Source organism: Hyla sarda, chromosome 1 (assembly GCF_029499605.1).
Source record: "Hyla sarda isolate aHylSar1 chromosome 1, aHylSar1.hap1, whole genome shotgun sequence".
Taxonomy (NCBI): Eukaryota; Metazoa; Chordata; class Amphibia; order Anura; family Hylidae; genus Hyla; species Hyla sarda.
Genome location: NC_079189.1, coordinates 90,933,697 through 90,958,273, shown reverse-complemented (window position 1 = coordinate 90,958,273; position 24,577 = coordinate 90,933,697). Strand labels below are relative to the sequence as shown.

Sequence of the window (24,577 nt, the reverse complement as noted above, 5' to 3'; positions counted from 1 at the left end):
AGTAACTTGTGTAACTGGTGCTCCCATAGAAACCCCAGCACGCGCTCCTCTCCGAGCTTGGCCCATTAAGGAGATTGTGGGGGTTCCAGCGGTCGGACTACTTGCGATCTGACACTTATCCCCTATCCAGTTACTTTCCGCTGCATTGCCCCTTTAATTTCCTTTTTTGTTTTGACAGTCATCAGAATTGCGTATTGTGCTAAACAATTCAAAAGGAAAGAATTGTACATTGTGTTTTTAAAAAAAAATTTTTATTAAATAAATGTCTTGATGTAATAACCTATAATATAGTATTCTGGGATCATCATTTGATACTCTTAGGCTCTTAGACCAGCCAAAGAATCTTACAGAACAACTGATTTATAATGCAGATTCCTCTGTACTGCTTGTTTATTGAGGATTTCCTCTCAAACTGTAAGGCTGAGTTCACACATTGCAGCTGTAGGGTGATGGGCAGGACCGGATTAAGAGCATCATCGGCCTGGTGCTGAAGATTGGGCCTTTTTATCAAAGAATATATATGTTCCCCTCACATATAATGCCCCATGTCCTGCCCCCTCAGGGGGCATTATATGTGAGGGGCACAGGACATGGGGCATTGTTTGTGAGGGGCACAGGACAGGGGGCATTATAAGTAAGGGGCAAATGTCAGAGGGGCATTATAGGTGCATTATATGGGCACATGACATGCCTTCACATATAATGCACCCTGACATGTGCCCCTCACAAATAATGCCCCCCTGTCCTGTGCCCCTCATATATAATACCCCCTGTTCTGTGCCCCTCACATATAATGCCCCCCTGTTATGTGCCCCTCACTTATAATTTGCCCTTTTCTGTGCATGCACACCGCCTCCCCCCCCCCCCCCCCAAGTTTTAATAATTCCCCTGTACCATACGGCGCCCGACCACCTCTCTCCAGCTGTCACATTTCTCACACGCTGCTCCGTTCTTGCAGTGTGAGAGCTGCGGGGAAGTGATCTCTGGGCACCAGTGCGATGATGTGACGTCATCGCGCTGGCCTGACGTGGATGGCGTCCCCACGGCTCACACTGCAAGAATGCAGCAGCGTGTGAGAAATGTGAGGGAATGGTGGAGTGGGACAGCTGACAGCTCCCGCTCCACCATGCTATAGTACAGGAGGGGCAACAATCTCAGGGGCAATTGCCCCATTGCCCCGCCTGGATCAGCACTGAGGTGATAGAGCAGGGGTCTCAAACTCAAATTATCTGGGGGCCACTGGAGGTAGCAGCTGGGTGAGGCTGGGTCGCATGCGCCCCTTACATATAATGCCCCCATCATGCGCCCCTTAGGTAGTAGCAGGCTCCCCACATTAGGTAGAAGCAGGTTCCCCACATTAGGTAGGCAGCAGGTTCCCCACATTAGGTAGGCAGCAGGTTCCCCACATTAGGTAGAAGTAGGTTCCCCACATTAGGTAGAAGCAGGTTCCCCACATTAGGTAGAAGCAGGTTCCCCACATTAGGTAGAAGCAGCTTCCCCCACATTAGGTAGAAGCAGCTTCCCCCACATTAGGTAGAAGCAGGTTCCCCACATTAGGTAGTAGCAGGTTCCCCACATTAGGTAGGAGCAGGTTCCCTACATTAGGTAGTAGCAGGTTCCCCACATTAGTTAGGCAGCAGGTTCCCCACATTAGGTAGGCAGCAGGCTCCCCACATTAGGTAGTAGCAGGTTCCCCACATTAGGTAGGCGGCAGGTTCCCCACATTAGGTAGAAGCAGGTTGCCCACAGTAGGTAGTAGCAGGTTCCCCGCATTAGGATTAAGTAGTAGCAGGTTCCCCACATTAGGTAGCAGCAGGTTCCCCACATTAAGTAGTAGCAGGTTCCCCTACATTAGGTAGAAGCAGGTTCCCCACATTAGGTAGAAGCAAGTTCCCCACATTAGGTAGGCAGCAAGTTCCCCACATTAGGTAGTAGCAGGTTCCCCACAGTAGGTAGTAGCAGGTTCCCCATATTAGGATTAGGTAGTAGCAGGTTCCCCACATTAGGTAGTAGCAGGTTCCCCACATTAGGTTTTAGCAGGTTCCCCACATTAGGTTTTAGCAGGTTCCCCACAGTAGGTAGTGGCAGGTTCCCCACATTAAGTATTAGCAGGCTCCCCGCATTAGGTAGCATTGTCGTTGTCCCCCCCCACATATTTACACACACACAGACACACACACGTACACACAAAGACACCCACAGACAGACACACACACACATATAGACACACTTACCTGTCCTTCGCTGCGCTTCTCCTCTACGCCGGCGACCTGACGAGTGATGTCACTGACATCCTGCGCGGGTCTGCGGATGGACGTCACATGCGCGACGTCCCTCATCAGACTCGGGCCAGCCAACCGGAGATGGGGAGGAGGGCGGGGTGAGGAGAGTGAAGTCTTCCGGCATTTAACGCTGCATGCCTGAAGTAGGGTTAAATGCCTGAAGAAGTTACCAGCCCAGCGCAATACAAATTTCACATACCGCAAACTTTCGTTCCTCAGGCCGCAAATGGCCTGCGGGCCGGGAGTTTGAGGCTTGATTGTCGCGGGCGCCGGTCGGTCTGTGCGGGCCGTTTGTGCGGGCCGCCGGGCCTATTTTGACACAGGGGCCTGGAGCTGCCGCTCCATCCGCCCCTACGTTAATCCGGCCCTGGTGATGGGCTGTTCTGCACAGTCTTCTAATAGATTGTTAATGGGCGCAGAGATTTGCAAGCAAACTGCAGTGTATCCTCAAAATTTGGGGAACGTTAAGAGTCCATACATTGGCTAAAACATGATCTTGCAGGTAAACTGTTTACCCGTAAAACGATGCAGATATTAACAATCTATTAGAAAATCACAGCAAACAGCATGTTGTCTGCTCTGTGTGAACCGTGCATTAGTAAATCTAAAGCTAACCATAGTGCTATAGTCAACTTATGGTGGTAACTTGGTTGTAAACTTGAAATTTGCCTCTCAGTAAGTCTATGTTACCATTACATTTTTCCATTTTTACAAGGTATACGTTTATTTTGTGGGGCTCAGTAGTGTAGTAAAATAAACATTCAGAAAATGGGCCCATTAAGAGAATGCTACGCTATACGTCGGCAACCTTTTTCTGGCAGATTGCTGATGTATACCACCAGTGTAAGGGGAAAACAAAATGGGAACATAACCTAAGTTTCAGACAAAATGGAATATGGGCATAATTTTCTGAGAAGTTAAAATGGCATTTCATGTCGAGCATTTATGGTATATTCACATTCCATAAATGTCTCATAGGTGTGGGTTTCACCTCTGGGACCCTCACCTATTTGAAGACCTGAGAATCTGTAACTTTTGTCATCCAGTACAAAGTGACTTCCAGCCTCTCTTACCTTTACCATAAATATATGTGTCTGCACTTACCATCATAATGTGTGAAAATTTCTTTGGATTAAGATAGTTGTACTTCCTGTTGTCAAAAATGTCTGTCGCAACAAAAATAAAAAAAGGTCTATGAGGGACATTTATCATTGTTGCTTTGGTAAGCGAGTTCTGTAGTCATTTATTTATTTATTTTTTGCTTTTGCGTCACATATTTATTATACTATCACAGGGGCTTGATAAATTTGGCTCACATAAGCAAAAAACAATAAATCACTTTTGAATACTATTTTTTTTAACACACATAAGCAAAAAACAATAAATGACTTCAGAACACCAATTTGTAACCCCACCTCTAGCTGCAGCTGTGAAGAAAGAAAATGTGCGATATATATATGTATGTTTATTACATTTTTTTTTACCACTTTTTTCACCCTAAATGTACTAACCCTTTTTTTTTTTTTCATTTCAGATCTGTGTATTCTGTGGATTACTTTAGACTTGGTGGACTACTACGATTACCATTGTTTTTTTTTTGTTGTTTTTGTTTAATATTAATAAAATGGTTACCAAGGGCTTGTGGGGGAATGTTTTGAATGTTTTTAAAATAAGTTTTATAAATGTGTTGTTTTTTTTAAATTTACTTTACAGGCTTAGTAGTGGAAGCTGTCTTATAGACGGAGTCCATTACTAAGCCGTGGCTTAGCGTTGGGCCCAAAAATCAGCTAGTGCTAACCTCCAGTTATTACCCCGGTACCCACCACCACAGGGGTTCTGAGAACAGCTGGTACCAACAGGCCCGAAGCGTCAAAAATGGTGCTCCTGGGCCTAGGCAGAAACAGGCTGGCATTATTTACTCTTTGGAGGGCCAGTAACAATGGTCCTCGCCCACCCTGGTAATGTCAGGCTTGTTGCTGCTTGGTTGGTATCTGGCTGAGAATAAAAATATGAGGAACCCCACACGTTTTTTTCATAAATAATTAAATATAAAAAATGTTTCAAAAATGCGTAGTGTTCCCCTTATTTTCATTCTCATCAAGATACCTACCAAGCAGCAACAGCCTGACTTTACCAGGGAGGGCAGGGACCATAGTTACTATCCCTCCCCAGCCTAAATAATGCCAGCCTGTTACCTCCTAGGCCCAGAAGCGCCATTTTTTTAACACTCCGGGCCTGTTGGTACCTGGTAGCGGTTTTTGGGGCTAATGCTAAGCCCCTGCTTAGTAATGGATTCTGTCTATAAGACGTTCCACTACTAAGTCTGTAAAGTAAATAAATAAAAAAACCGTTTTAAAAAAACCTTTATTTAAAAAAAAACACTCCCCCACAAGCCCTCGTTAACCATTTTATTAACATTAAACAAACAAAAAAACGCTGGTCATCGTTGTAGTCCACCTAATCCGAAGTAGTCCACAGGATACAAGGATCTGAAAAAAACACGGAAAATAGGTTAGTACATTTATTGTCACCCACCAGTGCCGCACAACTACAAATCCCAGCATTTCCTCACTGTAAGGGCAAGCTGGGAGTTGTAGTCATGCGACGGGGGGCTGGTGGGAGATGTGCAGACGGGTGACAAGCAAGTCAGGGGAGCTTGACACCCACTCGCACATCTACTGCCGCTCCCATCTCACGACTTCAACTCCTAGAATGCCCTTGCAGTAAGGACATGCTGGGAGTTGTAGTCATGTGGCGTGGGCTGGAGATGTGCAGACGGGGGACAAGCTTGTCATCTGCCTCGCCGCATGCCTTTACTGGGCATGCTGGGAGTTGTAGTCTTGTGACACAGGCAGGCGAGAGTTGTGCTTGTTACCCGCCCTGCCGCACAACTACAATTCCCAGCATGACCTTACAGTAAGGGCATGCTGGGAGTTGTAGTAGTGCGTCGCGGGCGGGTGGAAGATGTGCGGGTGACAAGCTTGTCACCTGCCCGCACATCTCCCGCCCGCATTGCAGGACTACAACTCCCAGCATGCCCTTACAGTAAGGACATGCTGGGAGTTGTAGCAGTAGTGCGGCGCAGATGGGTGACAAGGAGGCCAGGGAAGCAGGCAGCATTGTCCTCCGCTCCCTGGCTTCCCAGTGGGGAAAATTAAGTTACAGCACTGAAATTTCATATTTCCCTCTGGCAGCTGTGATTGGCCAGGAGGTCTGGATCAATCACAGGTCTACCCGGGAAATATGAAATGATAGTGCTGTAATTTCATATTTCTGTTGGCCAGCTCCTCTCCCCAACCGCCCGCAAGCTGTTGTAACTATAACTCTCATCCTGTCCTCACTGTAAGGGCATGCTGGGAGTTGTAGTACTGCAATAGCTAGTGGGTGGGTGGGTGGTAGATGTGGGCGGGTGGCCGAGGAGCGGAGCTTTACAAAAAGTCGCACGAAAAGTCACACTTATGACATGATGGGAGTTAGTTACAACAGCTTGCAGGCGGGTGGTAGATGTGAGCGGGTGTCGGGGAACTGAGCTGTGCAAAAAGTTGCAACTCCGACTTTTTAAAAATGCTGTCAAAAGCAAGTTTGTAAGCCAGGTGTGACCCGGCTTGCACTTGTGACTTTTGCACTTGATAAATTCCCGACCACTGCAAAGTGAAAACTGAAAATTGCTTAGGTAGGGCTGATTGGTATTTTTTGCTTACCCACAAAAGTCGCACAAAAAGTTGCTTACGCGCACATGCGACTTTTGTAAGAAAAAAAAAAAAAAAACTCTAAATCCCTTGATAAATCTCCCCCTATATCTTTGTAAGAGAAGGAAGCATCATTATGAAGTTGGCCACTGTTGTAGCTTATAAGTTACTAATATATGGACGATATTGCATGTAGAGTAGATGGTGCCTTTTGCTAGTGGGAAGAAAGCTACATTTCACTGATGTTTTTGTAGTTGGATATACTTAAACATAATATCATTTTTAAATGTAGGAAGCTGCTATCCTTGTCCTGAAAACATTGATGTGAAATGCAATTGTGGAAAGACTGTACTTACTGTTCCTTGTGGCAGAGAACGTAGCACCAAGCCTCCCCGGTGTAAGGAGCTATGCAGGTAGGTTATTGTGCCTCCTTTATGCAACCTCATCACTATGAATTTTGTCCAATAATGTTCTATATGGCACCAGTTACTATATATATATATATTTATATATATATATATATATATATATAGGGCTGGGCGGTATGACCAAATGTGTGTATCCACAGCGGTTCCACAGTATATAACGGTATTTCCTAGCCCCCCCCAAATATTAATTATCAGCCCACATCCCCATCAGGGTAAATACTCACACATCACCCGCAAGCGCTGCCCTCCTCATCCTGTTTGTTGCGGGCGCTGGCACTCTATACTGTGCGGTATCCCTATGCCTGGGCTGCAAAAGGTAAACAAAATAAACTTTAACGCACCTACGTCGGCCTTACCCTGGGGACGGGAATGTCGGACAGCCGTCAGCCTATCACAAGGCCGCAGCGATGTTCCGCCTCGGCCGGTGATAGGCTGAGCCCACTGTCATGTAAGAAGCCGGCTTCTTACATGACAGAGGGCTCAGCCCATCACCGGCCGAGACGGGACATCGCTGCGGCCGGTGATAGGCTGCCTGCTGTCCGACGTTCCCGTCCCCAGGAAACAAGTGAGGCCGGTAACAGACCAACGGGAGGTGAGTTAAAGTTTATTTTGTTTATTTTTTGCAGCCCAAGCATAGGGATACCGCACAGTATAGAGCAGTGGTCTCCAACCTGCAGACCTCCAGATGTTGCAAAACTACAACTCCCAGCATGCCCGGACAGCCGTTGCCTGTCCGGGCATGCTGGGAGTTGTAGTTTTGCAACATCTGGAGGTCCGCAGGTTGGAGACCACTGGTATAGAGTGTCAGCGCTGGCGGCCGCAACAAACAGGACGAGGAGGGCAGCGCATGCGGGGGTGACATGTGAGTAGTACCCTGATGGGGACAGCGCTGGGCTAATAATTAATTGGGGGGAAGAACAGCTGATTCATTCATTCCCGAGGGGGAGGGGCCAAACCGGTATTGCGGTATGGGTTAAAATTCATATTGTGCAGCGCAAACATTTCGGTATTCGGTATGAACCGGTATACTGCCCATCCCTAAATATATATATCCATCCAATTGAATATAGCATTAGAACTTATTCACCTAGCCAATTTATGTTGTTTGCTGGCACAGAATACCTTAACATTATACAATTAAATTCTAGTAGCTACCAAGGTTTTTTTTTTATTTGTGGTTTTAGTACTATTTAACCTTCATCTGTATTTAGTGTGCCTTTTTTTTGCTTATGCTTTTGCAAAATGGAGTGTATCTCATCTTCCTCATTTAGTCACCCATCTACGTGCCACCATGAGGCCAGGGAGAAACACAGATGCCACTTCGGTCCTTGCCCACCCTGCCGACAGATTTGTCAGAGAACATTACAGAAGTGTGGTCACCTGTGCCCCACGTCATGCCATGATGAGGCTCTTGTTAAACAGAAAGTCCTGGTAAGACATTAATTTTGTCATCAAATTGCTTGTAAAATATAAAATGCTAATCCATCATATGACTTACCAGTTTATTTGAAATTCCCAGCCCTGATAAAAGCAGGAAAAGTGCAAGAAAAAAAACTTGTTAAATTTAAGTTTCCTTTTTTCAGCTGTAAACTTAGGTTCAGGACAGGATAAGGCTTATCCTGTACAGATCCTAGATTTACGGTTGAATAAACAGCCAATTTTACAGTGTGTGAAAATGGCCTTTAACTCCTAGGGTCACAAATGACTTCAAAAACTAAAATACATGATTTTTTTTATCATTTCAACCACAGCATCAGGAACCAATGTTTTTTTTGTTTCTGGTCCTGTCTATTTACATTATGGGGCCCTTAAATGCGTAGTCCAGTGGTGAAAAACTTATCCCCTATCCTAAGGATAGGGGATAAGTTTGAGATCGCAGGGGGTCCGACCGCTGGGGCCCCCTGCAATCTCTCTGTACGGGGTCCAGGCTCTCTGGCCAGATAGCGGGTGTCGACCCCCGCACAAAGCGGCGGCTGACACGCCCCCTCAATACATCGCTATGGCAGAGCCGGAGATTGCCGAAGGCAGCACGCCGGCTCTGCCATAGAGTTGTATTGAGGGGGCGTGTCGGCCGCCGCTTCGTGCGGGTGTCGACATGCCCCCTTCACGCGGGCTGTCAGGAGATCGCGGGGGGCCCCAGCGGTCGGACCTCCCGCGATCTGCAACTTATCCCCTATCCTTAGGATAGGGGATAAGTTGTTCACCACTTGTTCACTACTGGACTACTCCTTTAAAGGGGTACTCCGATGGAAAACGTTTTTTTTTTTTTTATCCACTGGTGCCAGAAAGTTAAACAGATTTGTAAATTACTTCTATAAAAAAAAATCATTATCCTTCGAGTACTTATTAGTGGCTGTATACTACAGAGGAAATGCTTTTCTTTTTGGATTTCTCTTCTGTCACCACCACAGTGCTCTCTGCTGACCTCTGCTGTCCATTTTAGGAACTTTCCAGAGCAGAAGAAAATCCCCATAGTAAACATATGCTGCTCTGGACCGTTCCTAAAATGCACAGCAGAGGTCAGCAGAGAGCACTGTGGTCATGACAGAAGAGAAATCCAAAAAGAAAAGCATTTTCTCTGTTAGTATGAAACCCCTAAAAAGTACTGGAAGGATTAATAGTTTTTTATAGAAGTAATTTACTAATCTATTTAACTTTCTTGCACCAGTTGATATAAATGGGCACTGTCAGATACAAAAACGTTTTGATATGTTTTGCATTTGCTTTCATTAGAAAATTTTCAGTATTTCATACTAAAACAGCCAGTCAAACGACTGCCCCTCTGCCTGCTTGGACACATACTAGTCCTGCTGTTTCCATGCGTCATCACCTATGTCATGGACACACTTCCTTGATTGACAGCTGTAAGCGCAGGGCCCACAGCTGGAGGAAAAATCCTCCCGCTGTCAGCTTGTGTCCCGCTACTGTCAGTGAGGACAAGCTGGGAGTTGTAGTTTTGCTAATGCTAGGGGAGATGTGAGCAGACAGCATACTGAGGGAGGGGGCGGAGACCTGCACAGTGAGGCCACGCCCCCTCTCTTTTGAGAGTAATTCAGACTAGTGAGCTAAATTAAAAGTGTAATAAAAAAATAAAGGTACTAGACACATAAAAATTAGATGTACATGGTCAGGATTAGGTACTGAGTGATATATTAAAAAAAAAACATTAAAAAAAAACATTTATTTTGTTGGATCTGATGGGTACGCTTTAAAAATAAAAATAAAAAAAAAATTAAGTAAAAAGTTTCCCCTTTAAGGGAGGCTGGAGAGGGCTTGGGGCTCGAGCCTGCTCCATACCGGGCTAAACCCTGTGTTTTTTTTTTGTTTTGTTTTTTTTTAAACCTAAGACAGTTTAGATAGTTGTATGATATGGTTTTTCAAAATCCTCCGTATGTAGGTTTAATAGCAATAAGTCTTGTATACAGTGGCCCCACCAGCAGAATAGGGATTATAACTCTGGAGTATAATACACGGTGTAACTCAGGATCAGTACAGGATACGTAATGTAATGTGACCTTGCCTTTACTGCATTAGTTACATTTCTCACAGTGGGTGGGCGGCGACACCCATTGTGCAAAATTTACCAATTGCAGTGGAAGCATGGTTGCATGACATTACTTATCCTGGAAGCAGCAGGTCACTTATACACTCACAGTCTCACCTAGTCCCTTAAAGAAACGTGTCGACTAATGCTCCAGTTCCCAGGCAGCCTTATGTCAGTGATTCACATGGCTACCAGACCACAGTGTAGAGCCTGCAGCCTCTCCTGGCTGCTCTGCTTTTCTTTGGTGACATCAAACGGCTTGAGGAGATAAGCACACATGTCTATGTGCGGCACATCTGCCATCAAGTACAGGCAACAGCCGGCAGCATCAGAGTAGAGTGCGCTGAGGGGACCAGCCCTTGGCAAGCCCATGGCTTGTGTGCCAGCAACAAGGACCCACGTGCCATAGGTTTGCCATCACTCAGATAGGGGATACCTAGGTGACCGTTGGAGGTCTTATTTCTGGGACTTCTACAGATATCAAGAATAAAGAGCCCTTACCTCTGAGTAAATGAATCAGCAGCACACATACTCGACCACTATTCCATTTATCCTCTGTGGGACTTCCACACATCACCAACTGAACTTGGCTCTGTCCTTAAGTCCCATATAGAATGAATAGAACAGTGACTAGGTACGTATGCTGCCACTGTATTAACTCAGTGGACAAGTGGCCTCTGTTCTCGTGAACAGTTTTTCCCTAAGGATAACCCCTTTAACGATTTGAGTACAAATCACTTGTTATTTTGGTCTCTTGTGATCGAACTGTAACATGCAAGAGATTGTGGCATCAATTGGTAGCAAGTGCACAAATCAGACATTACACAGTGCCCATTAAAATGCACGGGCTTTCTGTGTAACACAAAACAATTAACAATTTCTATGGTTCTCTGCGACAGCTTATTGATGTAAGTTACAAATGATGGACTCCAACTTATAGTTTATGCATTTTTTTTTTTTTTTTAGCCCCAGCCTGCTGGTCCATGGGAACAACCTTGTGAACCTGCTTATATCCAGACCGCATTGCCATGTCCTCCCTGTATTGTTCCCATATCTGTGTAAGTAGAATTGCATACAGATGTGTAAAATATATTAGTCACTGAGCTTTTATATGATGCCTTTGTAACCATAGCAACCGTATACAATTACATACAATGATTAAGTCCTCAGATTTAGTTGGATGAAAAGATATGTATAATACAAGTTTCCCAGAGTCTATTTCTATTATTTCTATTAATAAAACGAATCAGACAAATGTTATAAGAATACATTAACCTGTTTCTTCATTATAAATTGGCTTCTTTAGCTGACTGTACGTGGGGTGACTTCAAGTAAAGGCCTTTCATATCATTTCCATGGCGGCGGATGAATGCCTGTTCTTTCTATTATACTATACATTGGGGATTGTTTTTGGTGAAACACGAGTTCACGTTACATTAATATCCTTTACATGCCTTTATTGCTTCCTCTTTAGGATGATGCTTTATGATGATGACATGTCTGGCTCTCTTTCTGTGACAAGCGGGACGTGACTTTGGCCTATGATTTAATGGTTCCAGATGTAGGCTGTGTTCTGCTTTTATTGAGCAGCAACTTCAGCTTTTGCATAGTTACTTCTGCTTGGACATAATGCACATAAAGATTAATTTATATAATTATTACAAGTGGTCTCTTAGACCGATCAGACTATCAGGCAGATGGACTAAACACATGTGAGTCTGCCTGCCTGTCGGCTCCATTCACCCCCTCATTTTAGACACTGTTGATGTGTCGTATTTGGCCATCACCAGAAGCTTCAGACTGAGAATTACTTTTATTTCCATTGAAGGAGGCCGTATTCTGCAGTCATGTCAGTCACCTGTTACCAGCGTCTTATAACTGTTCCTAAATGATATGGGATGAATTTCACCCCTTACACGCACATTGAAGTTATCCATTCCCAAAGTATCACTTTTTATTGTTGACATTTGAAATTGTCATATGTCATTATGATATTTTATGTATTATATGTATAATGCGGAGTACAGTAAAATAATTTTGCTTTTCCTTTTATCAGAAAAAAAATACATACGTATGCATACACATACAGAGGTGTAACTTGAATTGATTGTATAGCTGTTAAGTATATGTGGATATGTGTGTATAGACTGATTGTATATACAGTGGCACAATGGAGGGATGTATTGTGACACTGATAAATGGAGAAAAACTCTTTAATGCTTAATGGAGCTCAACAACATAACTTTCTGTGTAGTGCAGAATACCTGGCCTCATGCATCCAGATCTGTGCCGTTCTGCTACTACTTATATACATCTGCACTGTCAGGGACCGGTCTGCTGCTCTGTATGTGACAAATGTGTGGTCTGGACCCATATATACAGTGGGGATCAAAAGTTTGGGCACCCCAGGCAAAAATTTGTATTAATGTGCATAAAGAAGCCAAGGAAAGATCGAAAAATTTCCAAAAGGCATCAAATTACATATTAGACATTCTTATAATATGTCAACAAAAGTTAGATTTTATTTCCATCATTTACACTTTCAAAATAACAGAAAACAAAAAAATGGTGTCTGCAAAAGTTTGGGCACCCTGCAGAGTTAATATATTGTACTGCCCCCTTTGGCAAGTATCACAGCTTGTAAACGCTTTTTGTAGCCATCCAAGACTCTTTCAGTTCTTGTTTGAGGTATCTTTGCCCATTCTTCCTTACAAAAGTCTTCCAGTTCTTTGAGATTTCTGGGCTGTCTGTCACACACTGCTATTTTAAGGTCTATCCATAGATTTTCAATTATGTTGAGGTCAGGAGATTGTGGAGGCCATGGCAAAACCTTCAGTTTACGCCTCATGATGTAATCCCCCGTGGTTTTTGAGGTGTGTATAGGATCATTATCCATTTGTAGAAGCCATCCTCTCTTTAACCTTAGCTTTTTCACAGATGGCATCAGGTTAGTATCCAAAATTTGCTGACATTTTATTGAATCAATTTTTCCTTCAAACGGTACGTTTGCTCATTCCGGCCAAAAAGTTAAATTTTAACCTCATCGGTCCACAGAACTTGTTTCCAGAATGCTTGTCTATATGTTCATTTGCAAAGCTAAAATGCTGATTTTTGTGGTGAGGATGTAGAAGAGGTTTTCTTCTGAGGACTCTTCCATGAAGACCATATTTGTGCAAGTATCTCTTTATAGTGGAATAGTGTACCACAACTCCAGTGTCTGCCAGATCTTTCTGGAGGGATTGTGCAGTCAAACGTGGGTTTTGAATTGTTTTTCTCACAATCCTGCAAGCTGTTCAGTCTGATATTTTTCTTGGTCTTCCAGATCTTGCTTTAACTTCCACTGTTCCTGATGACTGCCATTTCTTAATTACATTCCGAACATAGGATATTGACATCTGAAAACGTTTTGCTCTGTTCTTATAGCCTTCTCCAGCTTTGTGAGCGTCAACTATTTTCAGTTTCAGATTTCTTGACAACTGCTTAGAAGAACCCATGGTGCTGATTGTTGGTGCAAGGTCAGATGAGTCTGGGCATTTAAAACCTTTGAGATTGACATCACCTGGTCTTCCCAGATGATGATTGAGAACAATCCATGACACTGGCAGGTCTCAGCTTTGCAAAGGGGGCAGTGCATGCTATAAATTCTGCAGGGTGCCCAAACTTTTTCAGACACCATTTTTTTGTTTTCTGTTATTTTGAAAGTGTAAATGATGGAAATAAAATCTAACTTTTGTTGACAAATATAAGAAAGTCTAATTTGTAATTTGATGCCTTTTGGAGATTTTTCCATCTTTCCTTGGCTTCTTTATGCACATTAATACAAATTTTTACCTGGGGTGCCCAAACTTTTGATCCCCTCTGTATTTTGTCTATTATACTATTTACAGTTTACCAAGCTAACAAAGGGCTATATTTTTCATTCCTTTTTTCATGTTTTTTTTTTTCCAGGGAGTGCCTTGGCAAACACGAGGTTAGTATGTAAATTTTGTTGCATGTCACTATTTATTTATTGTTACAATGTCTACATTTATTGTGTTCAAGCTTTTGCATTTGTTAGACAGGTAAAATGAAAAAAGTTCGTATTTACCATGAAACCGTATATTCAAGGTTTATGAAAAAAATTATCGTATAACACATTATACAGACACCTTTTTTAGAGGAGTTGTCTAAATAGTTATCTTTTTTTGTATCTGGTTTTACTAGAATATTGTCCAACTCTGGAAATAAAAAGACTAGTAAGTAACACACACTTACAAAAAGGTGATATTGTACGTATGCAAATACAGTATAATATATATAGAACTATATCACACATATACACAGAGAAGTGGCCCAAGGTAGGATGGTCTATGAACTGGCATTAGCCTGTCACATCCAATCTGACAGACTTACTGTAGCACAGATTGCTAAAAAAAAATAATAATGCTTGCTATTAGCATTATAGCTTGCTTTGTATGGTGCTTCAATGAGCACAGGAGCATAGGACAAGACCTTGAAGCAATGAAAGCTCGGTCTGATGAGTCTTGTTTCCTTTTAGATCATGTGCACAGCTGGGTGTCTGCATGCGTCACTTACCGGGGTAGAGCTCTTTCCAGATAAGCAATGCACATGCACGCAGACATGCATATGATGCAAAAGAACACCTTAATCCTCATACCAGGCTATTTTATAATACACCAATACAACATTGGCCATCCTCATATTCATTGCTTATATGGCAGAAATCAAGGCTTATAAGGGACACTAAGACTCCTGGGAAGGCCGTCTCTACTCAAGGGTCTCCAGGGATGTGGAATTCCTATCGCCCGACGCCCGGGACTAGCAGGCTTGGGCGCCGGGCAGGTGAATTTGTCCAGGCCCTTAGCCCGGCTTCGGGCAAGCAGGGCCGGAACTGATAAGTGCGGCGGCGATCTGCAGACTGTATGGAGCGGGCTGCTGACTCCTGCCCGCTCCATACTCTGCAGCCCCCGGCTCTAAAAACCTGTGTCCTCCGAAGCAGAGCAGGGGAGATGAGAAGCTGTGTATTTGTCTTCTCTCCCCTGCTCTGCAGACGTGCGGGGGGGGGGGGGGGGGAAGAGAGATGAGGGGGCGTGGCTTCTTGCTCCCCATGCAGACCTGCGTCCTCTGCTTTCACTCCCCCCAGCTGTAGCTTCAGAGAGCTGAGGGGAGGAGGCACGTCTGCACGGGGAGATGCATGCGGCGCTCTGCAGTATGTATGGAGCGGGCTCTGGACTCCTGCCCGCTCCATACTCTGCAGCCCAGGCTGTTCTCAGTAGCCGGGGGCCGCCGCTAATAGCCAGCATGCAGCAATCGCCGCGGCTCGCTATTAACCCTTTAGATAGCTGCTGTCAAAGCTGACAGCGGCGTCTAAAGGGAGATGTGAATGCTCCCTGGTAGGCTATGGGGTGGATCGCCCCCCCGCAGCGCGATCGCGGGGGGAGATCCATTATAGAGGTAGCCGGAGGGCTTACTTCTGCTTCCTCCTGTCCCGCTCTGTCATTGATAGAGCCTGGCTGGACTAGGCTCTATCATTGGATCACAGAGCACACAGATTAATAGAGTTCAATAGAACTCTATTCATCTGTCTGAGGAATCTAATGATTCCTCATATAAGTGTAATAAAGTGTTAAAAAAATAAATAAATAAAGTTTTAATAAAAGTTTGAAAGACACACATTATATTCAAACTGTGGCCCATGTTACAAAACTACAATTCCCAGCATGCCAGGACAGCTGTTGGCTGTCCGGGCATGTAAACCTGCAATTGTCCTGGACTCACCGCAGTCCACCGCTGTAGAAAAGGAGGCATCATGGATCCAAACAGGGTATAAACGGGGGGCTAAGAGGCAATGACCAGTGGTTTCGTGCTAATGAGCACTTCTTCCGGCCTCCAGGAGGCCAGAAGAAGTGCTCATTAGCACGAAACCACTGGTCGTTGCCTCAGAGCCCCCCGTTTATACCCTGTTTGGATCCATGATGCCTCCTTTTCTACAGCGGTGGACTGCGGTGAGTCCAGGACAATTGTCTGTTTATTAGTCATCATTCACTGTATTGTTTTCACCTAAAGTCTGATTCACGCATGGATATGTGAGGCCCATAGCAGGAGGGACAAGCACAATATTAAATGTACTACGATTGTGCGTCTGTCTTATAACGTGACCATCTCGCTCTAGCGATTTGAGCTCCAAGATAGACTTCATATGTAATGGAATGTGATCATAGGCTTGTATCTAACTGGATTAGTTGTTTCCCCTCAGGTGAGTCCCTTACCATGTCATGCATCTGGTCCTTTCTCTTGTAAAAGACCATGTGGACGTCTGCTTCCTTGCGGCAATCACACCTGTCAAAGAGAATGTCATAAAGTCACCAAAGATAGTGGCAACAAAGAAAAGGTGAGAGTTGGTGTATAATATTCCAAGAGTAAAATGTTATCACAACAAGTCCTGAATGAAAAGCAGACAGTGGTAGTGCTAAGAAAACAGGGCTGGTGTCTGCTCTTCTCACTTACAGAGTGTGCGGCACTTCTTATGAGAATTGCTATGCTATGTGATATAATTATGTAATGTTCTTTAGTAGATTTCTGGGAGATTAGTTTTATTGTATGTGCAATTAAAGGAAAAGTCCAGTAAGATGTCCTGTAGATTTATTATACACAACCTTATACATATATTTTTTAGTCCATTTATTGCATAGATCTAGTATTCTGTCTTAGAGATAAATAAATAGTTGTGCTGTATATGACGGTTTCCAAACAGAACTGTCCATCTTGGTAGATAACATTGGAAAAAACTTTTCCTGCACTCATCCTAACCAGAAATTGCACAAGGAAGAAATAAGGATGCACTCAACAGTCGTATGTGGGGAACGCTGGGTGGAGTTTATTTACACAAAGACACAGTTACATCTTCAATGGAGGAAGGGAGAGGCACGGATACCAGCTCCGGAGGAGCTGGAAAGGTAGTGACAGTCCGTTTCGCTGTATGCACTGCTTGATCACGCTTGCTGATGTGGGATGGGCGCCGACTTAATGCGGTCCCGATGACCAGGTAAGGGTGCGCCTCTACCTGGGCAGGCGTGTTTTAGAAGCCTGATATGTGATGCAGAAGATGATGCAATAGGTATGACGCAAGGCAGGTGTACTGGCGCCGGGGATCTGGGAATCAAGGATCCGCGGCTAGGTTCGGGATCGGGCCGAATGTACAGCATGCTCACTAGTAATGAGGAAAGGAGAAGGGAAGGTGGGTGGTGATAAGGGAATATGACATGTGAGAAGAAATTGGGTTACCAGTGGTGTGGCAAAATGTGTTTCTAACCTACAGTTTCGTGTTTCAAACATGCTTTGTTCTCCTTTCCTTTGGATAATCCCAAATATTTAGTTTTTACATTACGTGCATTTATCTCAAGCACTTTTATTTTGCCACACTACTGGTAACTCAATTTCTTCTCACATATCATATCCCCTTTTCTCAGTCGGTACCATTGGTGGACACAGAACCGTGGGTATATGCTCTTGCCACTAGGAGGAGCTGACACTAGGCATACAAAGAAAGTCGTCCCCTCCTGGCAGGATATACCCCGCCTACTGACCCTGAGCTAATCAGTTTTAGCTTAGTGTTATAGGAGGCAGACACAGCTCTCTCCAGACCTGGTCTTCTTTTTTGTTTTATAGTTAGGGCCTGTGTTAGGTTCTTTTATCCTTTTTATTTTCTTGTTTTTAGGTGGGCGTTCAGGAACAGGCGCTACCTGTTCCCCCATTTGCGACTAAAGGGCAAGGGGCATAGAGTATGCACCCTTAACCCCTTCCTGCCAGCGGCCAGCTCTGGGGTTGCACCTTGGGTCCAGGTCCCCCTATTTTCCCTGCTTGTCCCGCTGACGTGATGCAGGTGACTAAAAGGTAAGTATGGCGAGTAATAGGGTAAGTATATCCCCCCCCCTCCTCTCATCCTATCTACCTCCACTGCTATTTTCTAGGTCTCTGGGGAGCCCCTTATCTCTGGGGTCTCCTTTGGGGGAAGGGACGTCTCTCCTTTTTATTCTTGCAAAGGGAGTCAAGTGCTTTTTTCCCTCAGTGCCGGGGCTCCGGAGATTGCGGGGCAGTTTCCTCCCCCTCCCCTTCTGCCTCCTCGGCACTGCTTGCTTTGGGGGCATTACAGCACAGCGTTACCTAGATGCTGGCCACAGCTCCAGCAGCTGCTCTGCAATCGCACGGCCGGCATCTTTTACTTTCATTTTCACCGGCATTCGAGATGCCGTCCGCACCTGCTCTCGCGCGGCCGGCGTCTTTGATTTTTTTGTGCACCGGCACTTACAGCCGCGTGGGGCAGTCGCATTACTTAATCCCCGCCCGCGCTTGGTCACACAGCGGCGCTCCAGCCACTTTTGCGGCTGGCCAATGGTTTCTTTGTGCGTGCACCAGGGGTCACTGATCTACTCGTTTTCCTTGGATCACCATTTGACCCTCAGCTCTCTTAAGGGTCAAGTGTCTGCTCTTTCTATTCTGTTCCAACGGCAATTGACTTCTAATTCTCATGTCCGCACCTTTCCGCAGGGTGTGGCCCATAAGGTGCCACCTTTGAGGTCTCCCACACCTCCTTGGGACCTTAACCTGGTGCTTGGGGCTTTGAGGGAGGCTGCGTTCGAACCTCTTCGGGATACTTCTCTTTGCATCCTTTCATGGAAGGTCGCCTTTCTCATCGACATCACTTCCATTAGGAGGGTCTCTGAGTTGGCGTCTCTTTCCTGTCGCTCCCCTCTTTTGGTCCTTCATCAGGACAAGGTGGTTTTTCATCCACCTCCCTTCTTTTTGCCCAAAGTGGTTTCCCACTTTCAGTGAACGAAGATATTGTTCTTCCTTCTTTTTGTCAGTCTCCTTCCAATGCTAAGGAGCGTTCCCTACACAGCCTGGACATTGTTCTGGCGGTTCGGATCTAGCTTTCGGTCACGTCCTCTTTTTGGCAGGGTGACTCCTTCTTCTTTGTGATTCCAGAGGGTAGTCGCAAGGGTCTTCCAGCTTCCAAGGCGACCATTTTGCGGTGGATCCACTCTGCCATTTCGTAATTGTACAGTCGAAAAGGGATGGTCCCGTCCTTTCGGGTGACTGCGCATTCCACGCGTTCCGTTTGGGCTTCTTGGGCTCTCCGCAATAGGGCTTCGGCCCTGCAAGTCTGTAAGGCGGCCACCTGGTCGTCCTTGCAGACTTTCACCAACTTCTATCAAGTGCACACTTTCGCGTCAGCTGACGCCAGTTTGGGCCGCAAGGTGTTGCAGGCAGCAGTGGCTCAGTCCCCTACCTGATTCTGTGTTGGGAATTTTTTTCCCACCCCGGGGACTGCTTTAGTATGTCCCATGGTTCTGTGTCCCCCAATGGTACCGACCGAGAAAAGTAGATTTTTATGCTTACGGTAATATCTCTTTCTCGGAGTATCCATTGGGGGACACAGCACCCACCCATGGTTTGTGATTACGGTTCATTTGTTTTTTTTGTCCAAGGGGTGGTTCGGTTCCTTTTTTTTTTGTCTGGTTTCCCTTGGACTCCTGCTGGTTTCTTTCTCTGTCGGTTACCTCCTACTGCTTTGGGACTAAACTGATTATCTCAGGGTCAGTAGGTGGCGTATATCCTGCCAGGAGGGGGTGACTTTTTTTTTGTTTGCCTAGTGTCAGCGCCTCCTAGTGGCAAGAGCATATACCCACGGTTCTGTATCCCCAATGGATCCTCCGAGAAAGAGATTTTACGGTTAGCATAAAAATCTACTTATCACCACCCTTCCCTTCTCCTGTCCTCATGACTAGTGAGCATGCTGTACATTTGGACCGATCCCGGACCTAGCCACGATCCTTGATTCTCAGATGACCGGCGGCAGTACACCTGCCTCGTGTCATACCTATTGCATCATCTTCTGCATCACATATCAGGCTTCTACCACACACCTGCCCAGGGGGAGTCGCACCCTTACCTGGTCTTCGGGACCGCATATATATGTCGGCGCCCGTCCCACATCAGCAAGCGTGATCAAGCAGTGCATACTGCGAAACAGACTGTCGCTACCATTCCAGCTCCTCTGGAGCTGGTATCTGTGTCTCTCCCTTCCTCCATTGAAGATGTAACTATCTCTTCGTATTAATAAATTCCACCCAGCTTTCCCACTTACGACCGGTGAGTACATCCTTATTTCTTCCTTTTGCATATTTCACTTGTTTCTTCTGGGTTCATGCACCACGGCCTCATGGATTACAAACCTTTTGCCATCACTGCTTATTGCCTTAAATATTGCAGACCTTTTTTTCTTGTGCTTGAAAGTGACGGTTTCTCTCCACTACTACAAATTGGTTATCCTTACATGCTGAAACAGGCATTGTATTGTTTAGGTCCCTTTCACACAGCTTGCATCGTCTTTTTCTCCCGCTACTCCCACTGAAAAACAGCGTTCCCGATGGACCCCATGGACTATAATGGGGTTCATCGGGACCCACTGGTGCCCGTTGCGCCACTTCAAAATTACAGCCGTCAAACTAAAAAAATAAATAAATAAAAAAGTTTGACGGGACACAACAGTAGTGTGAATGTAGCCTTACTAGGGAAGCTCTTAGATTATAACCCGTTTATGCCTTCTAGTCTGCTCCAGAGTGCTTTATGTGTGAGGAAGAATGCTCAAAACCTCGACCACCAGGATGCCCCCATCGCTGCAATCTACCATGTCATCCTGGAGAATGTCCAGTATGCATTCAGATGATCAGGACTAAGTGCCACTGCAAGATTAGTAGTCTTTATATTGAATGCAGGTATGCTCAGTCTATTCTTTAATCATTTATATTGTATGTGATGTATACGAATGATGTTTGCAACAGTTTAAAATGCTGTAAAATAAATAGAAAATTAATAGAAGAAACAGGTAGCTAGGAAATTAAAAGAGGCCACTGCTCTATGGAGAAAAGTAGCCAGTGAATCTGATATAAAACAGAGAGAATGTGGTAATGTACTGTGTTTCAGTTTGGAGATATGAACCTCATACACCAGTTTTTAAATACTATACATCATGTATCAAGTTTTGTTATGTATTGAAGTTTACTTTAATATTTGTGTACAATTTTTCTTCATTAAAAAATGTCCTCACATTTTGCTGCTGTGGGGTCCAAAGATCCACAGCATATTTTACGCTGCTGATCTGCCAGTGACCCGACCCTTAGTGTCCCTCCAGCTGTTGCCCCCCGCCGCTCCAAGCTGTCTGACAAGGCAAATCGCAAGCACAGTGTACTCAGACATCGCGGCTGCACCACGATGTCTGTGAGTAAACTGTGCGCGTGTGGCCCCTGTATGACTGCTTGGAGCGGCGGATTGCCGCTGTGAGCAGGGGGGGAACAGCTGGAGGCACACTAGGGGTTGGGTCATCGGCAGATCCACAGCGTAAAATATGCTGCGGATCAGTGTCGTGTGACCCTACCCTAACTCTGAGAAGAGGAGTAGAAAAGGCCTTTGCACCAGGCGCTCAGGTATCCAGTAGAGATGACCTGACCAAGGTAGATTAAACAGCAGCTTTATTGATGTATAGCAAGAACGCGTTTCAGGGCTTTATACCCCTTCTTCAGATTGACAGTGTACACCGAAGAAGTGGTGTATAACCCCGAAACACGTTATTGCCGTACATCAATAAAGCTGCTGTTTAATCTACCCTTGCTACTTGGTCGTGTCATCTCTACTGGATACCTGAGTGCCTGCTGCAAAGGCCTTTTCTACTCCTCTTCTCAGCATTCTACAGGGTACCTGCTGGATTTCCCTGGGACCTTCTGGGCTGCATAGGATCCAAGCTTCACGTCATACCCCGATACGGTGCTACATGCATATTTTATATACGCACAAGGTGAGCGGCAAATTTATAGGGGATTTTCTCCTCCTGTTTTGGGGTAACGCACGAGACGCTGTCCTCTGGTCTTTTATTTTTCGACTTCTGCACAGGCCTACCCTAACTCGTCCATATAGCCAGCCCTCTTTCTGATTGTGACATAAGAGACAGCATACTTCTCCACCATTGTCCCTCTGCCCTTCCCCTCCCTTCTCTCAGTGTTAGAAATAGCAAAAGGGAATAGTGGTTTTACATTGCAGGTCTAGGCATGGAGAATGGGAAATCATCCAAGTCTTTAGGAAGGGAAGATCACAATGGATGTAGATAGAGCGGAAAGCACAGGGATAAGGAGGGTGAATCTCTTAGGCTGTGTGTCGAGAGAAAAGAGAACTCATCGCACACTCTGCGCTGAGGTGGTGGTGGGGAGTTGAGGGAAATTCGCACATTCCTCAGGGTCAGCATCTGTTAGCACATTGGAAAAAAGATCCCTTATTAGCTGAAGGAGAAATCAATACAGGGATAAAGCTATACTAATATATTCAGACTCCAGGGGGCAGTAGCATCCTGGAGTCATGATTTATTTCATGTGGGAGACAATATGAGAAGAAAGAAACTAGGATCAAGTTGCGAGCTGATTATAAGGAGATAAGATGAATGATGGAATGAACATTGCAGTATAAAACATAGTGTTAGTTTTTATCCCAAGGTAACCACTAACATATGTAAAAAAAAATTCTGTGAAAGTGTTCATAGCCTATAAAGCTTTAACGTGGTTTGTTACTATAAACTGCTGCTTCACTTTTGATAATTCACCTAGAACGTGCTGTTGTGAATTATCAGAACTGTTCTAGCTTATCCATGCTGATAAAAAATGTTAATGTGAATGGTGAAAGACACCTAGCACCTATTGTCCCTTTTTCTAGATATACCGTATATATTCGAGTATAAGCTGAGTTTTTCAGCACGATTTTTCGTGCTGAAAACGCCCCCCTCGGCTTCTACTCGAGGGAACTCTCTGCCTGTCAAACCCTTCTCAGTGTTCTTCAACCTGCGGACCTCCAGATGTTGCAAAACTACAACTCCCAGCATGCTCGGAGTTGTAGTTTTGCAACATCTGGAGGGTCGCAGGTTGAAGACCACTGATTTAAGGGATTGACAGGCGGTGATGAGGATGAAGGGGGATGATGACAGGGTGATGATGATGGGGTGTTAATGACTGGGGTCTGGATGATGACGGGGGGGGGGATGATGTTTTTTCCACCCTAGGCTTATAGTCGAGTCAATAACTTTTCCTGGGTCTTTGGGGTGAAATTAGGGGCCACGGCTTATATTCGGGTCGGCTTATACTGAAGTATATACGGTACTTTTTTTTTTTTTTTTTTTTCCTCTGTATATACCCTAAGAACCTAGAACATTAAAGGTCTGCAGATATATTTTCCCTCGCACACTTACCATGACTCAAGATTTTGTGTTCTAATGTGGAATCACCTTGTATTAAAGGGGTACTCCCCTGCATAGGGGATATGTATCAGTCACCCCTTTAATAAATATCATTTAAAATAAAGAATGGCTCCAGCATCCTGTGAAATCACTGGGAAGCTGTGCCCCCGTCAATGGCAATTAGATTGTTAGGAACAGAGAGCTGCTTGTAAGAAATAAAGATTAACTGTATGTAAGTGAAGAAAACCAACGATTTATTTGAGAAGTCACATTTTGTAAAGTAGTCCCCACCCTCCAGGAATTGCAAAAACACTTCCTAAGATGATATTCACATGGCTTGCTATTTGAAGGCAGACTCATATAGTCTCTTGGATGCCAATCATTTCTAGGATCCCAGAAACCATGGTGCTTTGTTTATAAAACATTCCAGCAGTATGAAACACATTTATTTGCCAATGTTTTGTTCCTCTTCTCTGATACACCTTGCAATAATAGTTGTTAATAAGTTTTCTTTGCTTTAGAAAACTGACCTTGGCTGGTGAGGAAGAAAAGAATATGTTGACTTCATGCAAAAATCAGTGTCCAAAAGAGGTAAGAATTGTCTGACGATGTTCTAAAGCCTGCCATGTTTTACTGTTTTAGTGTGAAAAGACATCTGGACTGTAAATGTTTTCATACCTCAATAGGAGGATATTTGCTGTTGTGTTAATATGTTTGGCAATCCAAGATTTTGTTCATTCCACCTTTTGGGCAGTGGAAGGGAAAAATACATATACTGTTACCAAACTTCTTTAGGCCAGGAAGCTCTGAATCAGATATAGGTCCCCTTGAAGATCCCTAATTTATTTTCTATAGAGATGACACATTCCCCAGAATGCGTGGAATCATGTTGTCCATAGTGACGTCACCTCAGCAGACTGCAGTTGGCCACAGTGGCTAGTGATGTAACTGAAACATAAATAATAGAAAACCAAACTTTTTACTTACTTATCCTCTGACCATGTATATAGGACTCAAACCCTTAACCCCATCTACCCTAGTAGTGTCAAAAAACCTAGAACTTGTCACCGGAAAATGACCTATTGTTTATATCAAGTTATGTTAACCCCTTAAGGACCAAGGACGTACCGGTACGTCCTTGGTCCTGCTCTCCTGATATAACGCGGGGTTACATAGTAACCCCGCATCATATCACGGCGGGCCCGGCGTCATAGTGAAGCTGGGACCCGCCTCTAATAGCGCGCAGCGCCGATCGCGGCGCCGCGCGCTATTAACCCTTTAGCCGCGCGCATAGAGCTGAGCCGCGCGGCTGAAAGCGAAAGTTGCCGGCTAGCTCAGTGGGCTGTTCGGGATAGCCG

The 24,577-nt window shown here is 44.8% G+C and overlaps 1 protein-coding gene across 5 annotated transcripts in view; it reads left to right on the top strand.

Moving 5' to 3' along the window:
- NFXL1 (nuclear transcription factor, X-box binding like 1) overlaps positions 1–24,577 on the top strand; it is a 110,467-nt gene that overhangs the window by 46,245 nt on the left and 39,645 nt on the right. For 4 of the 5 annotated variants that reach the window (XM_056557493.1, XM_056557496.1, XM_056557512.1 and 1 more), the window contains exons 13-19: positions 6,264–6,384; positions 7,671–7,830; positions 10,910–11,001; positions 13,892–13,913; positions 16,200–16,334; positions 20,555–20,721; positions 23,741–23,810. In XM_056557493.1, the coding sequence (XP_056413468.1) occupies positions 6,264–6,384; positions 7,671–7,830; positions 10,910–11,001; positions 13,892–13,913; positions 16,200–16,334; positions 20,555–20,721; positions 23,741–23,810 (767 nt within the window). Of the gene's footprint in view, positions 1–6,263; positions 6,385–7,670; positions 7,831–10,909; positions 11,002–13,891; positions 13,914–16,199; positions 16,335–20,554; positions 20,722–21,695; positions 22,663–23,740; positions 23,811–24,577 lie in introns of those variants that run through there. The other variant, XM_056557520.1, reaches the window with a different exon arrangement.